Genomic DNA, 11,857 nt, shown 5'->3' on the forward strand with positions numbered 1-11,857 from the left:
AATTGCTGCTTTATTATGTCATATATGGACATAATTGCATGAAATGCTCAAATACGTATGCAACTGCTTTTAGATGTTCTTTTTGTGAATGCATTTTGAAGTATACTCGTGATATGAAAGGTGTCTGTCTTATTTTTAAAGGAAAAGAAGGCACAATAAGGTAGATATCGAAAAATTTGATAAAAATACGGACTTCAAGAACAACATTTCATTAAAGGAAAGGTTTATTTAAAATCTTTTTATTAGGAAATTTATAAGAGCACAAGTAAAGTTAGAATAGGCTTTATCTAATATACCCTTCATAACTCATTAAGACAGTAGCTGACTTGGACTAGAAGCGAGAAACAAAAGCCAATATTTTTTCATATATTGTGTTTAAAGTACCTTTCTTTTCGAGTTATTTTCTTTTGTATGAAGCCTTATATGGGAACCTCTAAATTTATCTTTAATTTTCGTTTCACATTTTCTTGCATTTGATTTTATAATTAAAATCCCTAATGACCTGATACAAAAGGTCGCAGGACTTGTCATTAATTTAAGAGAGCTCATTGATATTTGTAGTCTATAATTACTGGTTAAGCATGAACCTTTGAAAAAAAACTCCTTTGATAACATATCTCAACTTTCCGTTACTTTTTTCCCACACCGGAAATCATTTAACTTTGCCGCACCAAACAAAACACAACAAGAAGAAAAAAGGATAAATAAAAACCAAACAAAACTAAAACACACAAATAATGAGTTTCATTGACTCAAAAGTTTCTTGAGACTGAAGAAATGAAACAAAAGAAAACTCAAGTAAAGGCCAATGCAATTCCCACCCATTTTAGCTTAAAACAGCCACAGCGAAACTCCTAAACTAACCCTCTCTCTCTCTGTGTGAAAAACACCCTATAATAAGGAAATTCCCATGCATGCCGACAACAACCCCTAACTGAAGGCTAAGAAATCTTAAGGAACTTCTTAGACAATCTTAAGCAAAAATATATGCACAACCACCCTTAGGCTTGCGCATTAGAGCCAGCTAGACTTAAGAACAAAACAAAATAAAACCAAAGCACTATAAATCTCTTTTAAGGGCAAAAATTCCTCAAAAACAAAGGTGCAAAATTCACACGCGTGTTATGGCACAGAAACAACAACAACAACAACATTAGCCATGTGAGGCAATTTCAATTTCTTAAGACATTCTACCCATATAAAATCAAGAGAGTGAGAGTTCTTTGTCTATGAAACGTCTTGCAAGACGTCAAAAGGTGTTTAGCAGCTGTCCTTAGGGGTGTTTTGTATTCCACAAAACGTGACACACAGAGACGGCAAAGAAATCTCAGTCCAGGTGATATCATTGTCCTTAGAGAAATCATTGGTATGTGGCACACTTTAAGACACAGGGATTTCCCTATGCCACAGACTACTTGCAACTAAAGGACAGCTGTTACTGAAGTTTTTTGTAAATTTGAAATTTTTGGCGGGTTAATTTTTTGCTCCTTATACAGATGGGGGTTGTTAAAAGTTATGCAATGTAAAGGCAGGCCTCAGATAATCTCTTAAAGCGTATGCACTTAACTTACTATGCTGCCTTGTGACAAAGATAATGGGAAAAGAAGGGGAGTTTTAAGGTGAGTTAGTAAGGAGACATGGGATGAATAGTAAAACGTTAAAGTAGAAAATGCGGGTCAAAAAAAGGGAAATAGGAACAGAAAAATTGGAGCAGCAAAATAGGACAGGGAAAATAATAGTTTTTGAAAAAAAAATATAGACTGGTATAAATATTTAAGAGACTTAGTAGGTAGAGGCTATTTTGTCAAAGATTACTAATTAACCCATTAATGCCGACCAATTCCAGCTCTAGTGGAAAATAAGGTATCGCAATGCAGTTTGAATTAACGAAATTGGACGAATTAGACTGGATTAAAACAAGTAAAAGCGCGCTAAGTTCGGCCTGGCCGAATCTTCTATCTCTTCTACCATGGATCGCATTTGTCAAGTTCTTAGCCCCGTATCTGTTTTTAGACAAACAAAGCATAATGGATAAGAATTGCTATGCTAGCTAAGAATTGCAATGGAGCTATATCAGGTTATGGACCGATTCGGGCCATACTACGTTTGAATTTTGGTGATAATATAGAAGATAATAGAAGTCATTGTGCAAAATTTCAGAAAATTCAGAAAAGAATTGCGCCCTCTAGACGCTCAAGAAGTCAAGATGGGATGATCGGTTTATGTGGGAGCTTTATCGAAAAATGGGCCCATTTATGATCCCAACCGACCTTAACTAATAGGAAGTAATTGTGCAAAATTTCAAGCACCTAGGTTTACTCCTTCGAAAGTCGAGTTCTTTCGACATACAGATGGACGGACCGGGCTAGTATATACTAATATATACACACTTTACGGGTCTTATATTTCGATGTATTACAAACGAATCGACAAAGTTAGTATACCCAAATCCTACGGTGAAGGGTATAACAAATGTTTCTCGTCATATAAGGTCATGTCTTGGGGAAACTTTTCTTGTCCTAAGTCAGCAATTTTTTATAGCACAAAAATTGAAACAAACATTTTTCTGAAAACCGTTAAGTGTTTTTTTTTTGCATTTGACGGTTTCTATATTAAGAAAATACTTTTAAGGGGATAATCTACACCGAAAAAAAAATTCGGTTTCAATCACGAAATTAACGGATCCAATTAATTTTTTTTATTGAAACTGCTTCAATCACGAAAATGATAATATCAATCATCGTTTTTGAAAAATAAATGAAACCATTTTCACTTAAAAATATTGGGTATTCAGTGTAAAACAAAGAAAGAAATTATTGATCCAATTAAAAATATAATTGAAATTTTTGAAATTTTTCAATTAATTTTTTAATTGATTGAAATTTTTGAAAATCCCTATTAATTTCTATATAAGGTAGACATTTTTAATTAAAATGCAAACATCTTAGCCATGCCTGATTTATTATTAAACCTTTGACGTTAGTACTTCTATGTCATGTAAAGGATTTCCGCTTCCTTTACTGCTTTATAAAGTTTCACCTTTTCTTTGGATGCCCATTCAGGTGCCATCGAAAAAGAACACATATGTATTATGTGTTGCATCAAGTAATTGGCTACGGAGCACAAGCAAAGGCAAAGACTTGCGGGGGGGAAAGGGGGTGTATTTGGCAGCTAGATGGCTTAATAATATAAAAACCAAGTGGCCCCGGAGAAGTGCAAGAAAAAAAGGCACAGATTGTTGCAAAAGTACACTTAACCTCAAAAGAACATGCACTGATGTAAGAGTGTATGGGTGCGGGAGTGTTTTGTAAGCTAAGGACTCATGAGGATCTTTTCGCTTTTTTGTATTTTCTGCGAAATTGTACTTTTTTCCTCATGCCTTCACCAAGGACTTTTTGCTAGATGTAGGGTGCGGGGCAAGAGACACCAAGAGAGAAAGAGTTTGTTTGTCGTTGTTGCTGCTTATACACTAACATTTAACTCTTGTCTATGAATATGTGGAAATAAATGCTTAAGTATCCTTTATACTATCTAACACTACAGCCACTGGAAGTGTGCTTTTATAAGCTTCCTTTTTTCAGAAAAAAATGAAATACCCAATGCTTGTCACTGTTGAGATGCAATTTTCTTTTTATATATGTTTGTGTTAGCTCAGCGCATCCTTGAGTGTGTTGTTTTAGAAGTGCTGCTATGTGTGTTGGTAGGGTTTTTTTTAATATAATTATACCCCCCTCCTTCAATGTAGTTGCTGGCTTTTGTATATATTCTCTTGTGTTGTGTAAGAAGCTCTCTTGAAAATACACAAAATTTTCCACCATCTTAAATAAACTAATTAGCTTGCCAACAAGCTCTCATGTTGACATTTATGCCATAGAAATCACAAGGAGCCTTTTATATACAGAAACAAAACGTCTGCAATTGCTATTGCTGCCCCCTTATGACTTGCATGTGACAAAGATGTTTGCCTAGCTACATACAAGGAAATGAAGCAGCTATTCACATGCACTTAGCACACATATTTTATTATGCAACACTAAGAGCCATGGAAACACCTCTGATGGAAATTTTTGCTTAAGTGGCTTTTCTTTCCTTATGCACATATGTTAGTAGCCCATTATAATAGTAGATTCTGACAATGTACTTTTTCTTAATGAAGTTGGTACTTGCTATCGTTTCTAGGCTTGTAGTTGTTGTTGCTAAGTTTTTAGTTAAAACCAATTAACTTTAGGTGAAATTTGACACCTTTTGCTTTGCTCATGTTCTTAGCTTTCCCCAATAAAGGTCGCATTCTTGATGTCCTTTTTATTCTGCGCAAATGCTCCTTATTTACGTACCAATCCAGTACACAAATCTTGGTCTAATCGGCCCAAAAACCTAAAACAGTTCCTCTATAAACTAATCTGTCGATTTTAGTTATTGAGTCTCCAGGCCCCAATGCCTATCCAATTTGTCTAAAATTGCCCAACATTCGAATCAGCCGAAAACCTGATATACACAGGGACAAAGACTGAAATGATGACAAATACACTATCAAAGATATGATTCCTCCACTTTTGTCAGACAGAACTAGCCTAGCACCTTAAGGTGACACCGCCTGGGGCTATTACTCGTATCCCTAATACAAGACAATGTTAGCGAAAATATTGGAATTTTCTGAATCACCAAGTTGCACGCACAGGATTCATTGACCTAACTGATTTTCGAATCACAACTCTCATTCAAAAGCGATGACCAATATGTGCCCGAATCAAGTCATATTTCAAATTATTGCCCTTTAGTTGTTGGCATGTATTGGGATGTAGCTATAAGAAATCCTCTTCAGATTTATATAAAATTTACTTTCGACTTTTTACCGACCTGAAAACCTGTTTGCCTTACAAAATCCATATTTTACCAAATTATTTATAAAAATATCCTTTCATAATTTTTGATAATCCTGTATAGTTTTTGTATTTTTTTTTTTATTCTAATGACTTTGCTTTTTTACCAATTTTTCTGCTCATCTTCGATTCAATATTATTTTTTCTGTTGTGAATTTTTTCACATTCCTCCTAATGAATTTCTTTGTCTTTTCATATCCTTTTCCTTCCTTTATCCATGGTATAATAAATGACAAGAGTATAGACATTGTGCATTAATATTGGATTGTAAAACACAGAAGCATAGATTAATATGACATTATTAATAATTTGCAGCATACTTTGAGGCATCAAAATCCTGTTGTTGTCTCTACCTTCTGTTCCAGGCCACAGCAGTCTTCTTGGTTATACGTTTTCTTTGTTATTTTCTCTTACCAACCGCTGCATTGGATAAATTTTTTTTTTTTTGCAGAAATTAAGTCCTTTTGCAATTTATTAAATCCTTTATGTATTGTAGAATAGAACACAAAAAAAAAACACAAATCCATGTTTGGTTATTACTTTCTTTGTCTCTCTGTCTTGTGCGCCTCAGTTCTTGTGCATTTGTCTCTGTATCTAAAGAATTTTTAATAAATCTCAAATGTGCAGGGAAAAAAGAAATTATTAATAATATACTTTTACACACACAGACACAGGCACAAGTATGCTTGGAAATATTTATATCATCATTTTTATCAGCCTTAGCTCTCAGCTGTGTTAGGAGAGTAGAAGAAGATGAGAAAAAAAACACACTGATTGCAGTTCTTAAGGGGGTTTCTTATGCCATTGTGCATGTCATATTGTATTAGAGTGTGTTTGTATGTCTGTGTGTGTGTGCAAGGGATTGCACAAAGGCAGACAAGAAGCATCAACAGCAGCAGTGGCAGCAGCAATAACAAAACACAACCTCCCACACTCACACCCTCCAACCAACTAAAACCCACAAAATTATGCAACAATATTTGCAGTATTCTTATTAACTCAAGCTACCACAACGGAGACTGAGACTTAATACTGGGACACTGACTGGTACCGTTGAGAATGCTTTTTCTGCTGTTTGAGGCTGATTGAGGCTGAACAGGAATGGCGCCGAGCGAAGGGATTTAATTAGTAAAAGCTTTAGGCATAGATTAGCTTATAAGTTATTGCACACAGAGGAGAAGACGATGAAGACAAGCTGAATATTAATTAAAATTATGAAGAAGCAGCTACAGCTAAAACAACCCCCAAGCCCCATGCTCCCCAAGCAAATCCGCACACACGCACACAAACAAAGAAACTGATTATTTGTTTTCTTCTACTCTGGTTTTAATGCAAGCCAATGCAAAGTAGGCTTGAAAGAATTCAATTGAGATTGAATGCCATAGAGATAGCTGATGCACATTGCTTTGGGTTTTGTACTGTTTTTTCATGCTTCTTCTTCTTCTTTTTGTGTTTGTTCCCTCTAGAACAAGTGCCTACTTTGAGGCAGAATTATCAAATTGAAAGAAATTGAAGTTGTCATTTAGGCATAGTAATTAGCAAATGGATGATGAGCTTAGGGAATGTTAGGCTTTAAAGATATTTCTTGAATCAAAAGAAAGAACAAACAAAAAAGAATTTTAAGTTCTTTTGTAACAAATTTAATTACATTAAATTGAAATAAATCAGAATAACAGAAGGTTTTCTCAGATAAGAAGAATATGTTGCATGCTTTTTAGGCGGAAAAAAACAAATTCTAAAAACAAATTAAACAAAACAAAATAATATAAAAAAAGAATAATTTTTTTTAATAAAAACATGGAAGGACAATATTTTTAAGAAATTTTTGTGGAGAAGAAGAAAAATGGGTAAAAAAGTAACCCTTAAACTAATTTTGGGAAGTATGCTCAGAATAAATGCAAATTTTGCCCATGAACATTCCACTAAGGAACAGGGGCAAACTACTCACATACCAATGAGTGCAGTCCGATTCAAGTTAAAGCTCAATGATAAGGGGCCTTCTTTTTTATATCGAAATCCTAACGGCGTGCCGCAGTGCGACACCTCTTTGGAGAGAAGTTTAACTGTTGCCAGCATTAGGAGAGGAAAACCAATGCTTAAAATTGTTTCTGATGGTCTCGCCAGGATTCGAACCCAGGCGTTCAGCGTCATAGGCGGACATGCTAAGATCTGCGCTACGGTGGCCTCCTTAGGCCATCCTTAGAATATTACGATTAAATTAAAGAGATAAATTAAAACTCTTTTCAAAAATAAAATTTCGGATTTTTGATGAATGGATAGAAAAACAGCAAATTTTCTAATTAGTGAAATATATAATAAATATATGGCCTTTTGAGAGATTTGGAATACTTTTGTTGAATTATTAACTCTTATTAAAGAATGCCTCATAAATTCACTTTAAAACAATAGGCTACATTTTTTAAAATTAACGACATGCCTTATTTTCTAACTAAAATAACGCTTATATAGCCGTTTTCATTTTCTTTATATAGTCAAAGTACAATTCTCTATTATCAAAGACAACGTTTAGGCTCCTTTATTTGTTCGCTTTTTTTTTTGCTGTACCACCATATATCACACATCATTTAACTGTTCTTTTCAATTTGTGACACACATGATTTCTTGTCTCATCAAACCAACGATTCTGTCTTCCCCCACCACCAGCATGTTATAGACTCTTAATCGTGCTAATTTCAAGATTTCCCTAAGCTCTGCCATAACTCTCACAACAGCGAAATAACATTCAAAAGATTTTTTCTTGTGACGTTGTTTCATGCTGTGTGATGTTGGTCGTTGTTCTCTTGTTCTTTGCAAAACAATAAAAATTTTCACACATAAAACTGCAATCGTCGTCGCCATCGCCATCGTCATCGTTGCCTTTTACCCGTTATTGTTTCACACCAACCAACAAATCCTTGATAGACTATAAACAGGCGTTTTGCTATTGTTGTTGTTGTTGCTTGACAACTTGCTAGATGTCAAATTATAAACGCGCTATATAACAAATTCCCCCTGGTACTAAACGGCGAACGTTCCACGACGATGACGACAAGGACTGACATTGCTGCCACTGCCACTGGATGCTATGCTGTGCTGTGCTGAACGATGCTACATTTGCTTATTGTTGATTGCACCTAAAAGTAGGCAGCACCAACAGCAACATTACAAACAAGAAATGATTAAAAACAATGACAACTACCAGAAGCATTATACATTGGCAAAAGATTGCAATTGTTGTTGCTATTCCCAATGATTTTTTCTTATTGAACCTGCTTATGCTTGCTTAAAAGGAATAAGCACAAGACTCTGGGGGAATCAAGTAAAATATATGCCACCAAATAAGTTTAAGAGATGCAAAGCAAAAAAAAAACAACTTCAATTAGACACCAAAGGAGGGAAAGAGGCAACTTTTTGAAAGGATTTTAATTACAAAATGTCTTGGAGGAGCTGGGATATTTGAAATTAAAGAAATGCAGTTTCTAAGAAATGTCAGGCCTAAAGCCGGTTTAAAGCATACTTTTGGGAGGGAAAATTTAAAAAATCCATTGTTAGTATTTTAGAGAACTTTTTACAGTTTGAAAGCCTTTTTGATTACAGTTTACCTTTTACATCTCTTTTAACCATTCTCACTTACTTTTCTCTACAGAGAATTCTACTATATACAAATGGAGAAATATGCCCGTCAAGCTGTTACTGAAGGCGTTAAATGTGCCGAAGATTTGCACATTAGTGGCGATAGTGAACTCTATCGAGTCTTAAATTTACACTACAATCGCAATAATCATATCGAGGTAATTATTTTTCATACAGAAAGTTTTCCGATATGGTAATAACAAACAAAATATATGGAAAACTTGCTTAATTATGAATTTTCTTTATTAATTTTGAAAAATTTTTGTTTGTTTTTTTTATTTTTTTTTTTGCATTACAAAACAAAAAGGTTCCCCAAAATTTCCGTTTTGTGGTGGAGCAAACATTACGTGAATTTTTCCGCGCTATACAAGGTGGCAAAGATACAGAACAATCGTGGAAGAAATCAATCTATAAAATAATCTCACGTCTCGACGATCCAGTACCCGAATATTTTAAATCTCCAAATTTTTTGGAACAATTGGAGTAAATGTGAAACACATGAAAACACGACTACCAACCAGGATCAAACAAAAATGATGCAAACCAAAGAACATAACAACAACACCCACAACAAATATACACATTCAAATTGAAACCAAAACAAAAAGAAAAAACAAAAATGGTTCGTTTAACCTATAAAATGTTTAGAAAACATCAGGCAAAAAAAAATGTTTAAATATAAGCCTTAAGAAACTTTCAAATTGCGAATATAATGCCAAACAATAGCTAGGACAAACACCAACTGACCTACCCCTCAAGAAACGAAGAAACATCCCAACTAAATGTTAAGGCAACCTTGAACGTTCTCTTTGTTATGAAACGTTAAATCAATGAAAATTACGAAACAAAAAGAAAAAATATAAATTTTTGTTAAAAAATAAAATTATTTTCTTTGACCCATATGACCACGACAAAACAAAGACACGAACCATTCCCTGCTAACACTTACACAAAAGACACTAGAATCTAAAACAAAGACTTGGAAGCTGAACCTTTAGATGTTTTTTCTAAAGTTCAAGCTCTAAGGTAATCTGCCTAGTGTAAACTGTATTACCGAACTCAGTTAACCAGCCAGCCAGCATACAAAGATAGTTAAAATATTTATATATAGAAAAAAGTTTCCTGTTGAAAATCTCCATATATTTTTTAAAGCAAAGAGTTTTATTCTATACCTGCTTCCCCAAAAAACCCCCCCAAACCAAATGGTCTCTAAATTAGAAAGGCAATACTTTTAAAGGCATTTCTAGGCCAGATGGACAAATCATTTTACCCCCCTCAAACCCACTCCAACCTTACAACTCACAAAATACAAAACATCTTACATAACCGACACCCTACTAGCAAACAAAAAGGTTGCAAACAAACATTTTTTGAACAACAAAATTTTACAAAAAACTACACACAACATTTATCCTTTGACTTTTTTTGAAAAAAGAAAAAAAAAACATAATTTTAATTGAAAACCAAAAAAGAAATACTAATTATTTGTGTCTATGTGTAATTTTTTATAATTTTTTCATTACCAAAAAACTAAAAACAACAAAAATATATGACCCCTATATAAAGAAAACCCCCTCTTCCCTTGAGCGTATGTTTTTAAAACCAAAGTTTAAAGTTTAAGTTGTATTAGGTTTTCCTTAAAAACTATACTTGTTATATATATCTTAAGTTCTATCCCTTTCTTCTCAAAGGCACCCTTTTCCTATAATAAGTTTTATTTGAAAACCAAAATTATTTTTAAACACACCCCACTAGTCTTTGTTAGTTCTATTTTTTGTTTTTCATTTTGAAAAATTCCTTAAAAAAAATGTATATAATTTTGTTTAATTTTCTATTTTTCTTTTCCTTTAAATTTTTTTAGTTGTTAAGATCTAAATTAAGTTTTATATTTAAATACATATATTGAAAATATATACAATACTTTTTTTTAATTTATCTTATTATAGTTGAATTTTTTTCTTTTGAAAAAAACATCACAATATTCTAATTTTTTCGCTATGCCTTAAGTTTTTAGTTATAATTTTTATGTTAAATGATCTTTTGAGACCAAAAACAACCAACAAAAATTCCAAAAACAAAAATACACATCAAACATATTATTAACAAACATTTTTAATAATAATAATCAAAATAATTTCACAAAAAAAAAACAACAACAACACTTTTGTTTGAGTTTTCTTATTTTAATTCTTGCGAGCATCAATGCTTTGTTTTCGAATATATAGTTAGGTAAAGAAGAAGATTCGATAGCTTTTTTTGCTTAGGAAAACTACAACTAAGGTAGAAAGGTGAGAAGTTCTTCCCTAACTGAAAGGGAACAAAAATGTATATTTTTTAAAAAAGGGATTAGTTTAGGAGATAGAGATTGAAATACAGAGAGAAATATGAAAAAGGCCTCATATTTAGTGTAAAGTGCAAATAATTTGGAAACAAGCGGGGATACTGTGATTTCGTCCCAAATTAATAAAAGTTAATGGGTTAATGGCATCATCAGTGTCTCCACGACCACATATGAAATCAGCATTTTCGTTTAATTGTTGTTTTGATTACCCCAACAGAGAAATGAAACCCTTAAAATTATAACTTCAAAATAAACTTTTTTTTTTAAATTGCTAAAGAATTTATGAGAAAAGATTTGTTATACACCAAGACTGAAAACTCACAGTTCTTTTTCAGAAAATTCATCTTTTCACTCAAAATTGGCATTGTTCATAAGTTGAAGGTCTATAAGGAGCAACAGAATTTTCAAACAACACGGGTATACTGCGATTTTGTCCCAAATTAATGCAAAGTTAATGGAACGGAATGCCTATAGACGAGGAAAGAAGCACATTTTTATAGCAAGGTGCTCTTAAAATGTGCACTACTTCGTTTTGCATCATCAGTGTCTCCACGACCACGTATGAAATCAGCATTACTGTTTAATTGTTGTTTATTATGGACAAATTACCCCAACAGAGAAATTAAGCCCTTAAAATTATAACTTCAAAATAAACTTCTTCTAAATTGCATAAGAATCTGTAAGAAAAGAAATCTTGTACAACAAGACAGAAAAACTCTCAGTTCTCCTACAGAAAATTCATCTTTTCACTTAAAACTGGCATTGTTCATAAATGGAAGGTCTATCAAGAGCAACAGAATTTTCAAGGAACAGTCTAAGATTTCAATACTTTCCTTCAGAAGAATTTATTTCATACCAAAGGTTCAGAGACAACAGTTGTGTGACCTTCAACCATGAAGAACGTCACTACGAAATGGCTCGACGGTAGGCCATAAGGAGAGAGTGTATGAAATATAAGTCACTTTATCAGCAATAACACAGTGTCTGTATCTGCTGCTTACCC

At 33.3% G+C, this 11,857-nt stretch overlaps 1 protein-coding gene across 6 annotated transcripts in view; it reads left to right on the top strand.

Moving 5' to 3' along the window:
• Positions 1-10,967, top strand: part of LOC106080393 (homeobox protein prospero) — a 237,675-nt gene extending 226,708 nt beyond the window's left edge. For all 6 annotated transcript variants that reach the window (XM_059361345.1, XM_059361342.1, XM_059361346.1 and 3 more), the window contains 2 exons: positions 8,527-8,671; positions 8,821-10,967. In XM_059361345.1, coding sequence (XP_059217328.1) covers positions 8,527-8,671; positions 8,821-9,000 — 325 coding nt within the window. In that variant the 3' untranslated portion in view covers positions 9,001-10,967. The remainder of the gene's footprint in view (positions 1-8,526; positions 8,672-8,820) is intronic.
• Positions 10,968-11,857: the final 890 nt, after the last annotated feature.

Source organism: Stomoxys calcitrans, chromosome 2, assembly GCF_963082655.1.
Source record: "Stomoxys calcitrans chromosome 2, idStoCalc2.1, whole genome shotgun sequence".
Lineage (NCBI taxonomy): Eukaryota > Metazoa > Arthropoda > Insecta > Diptera > Muscidae > Stomoxys > Stomoxys calcitrans.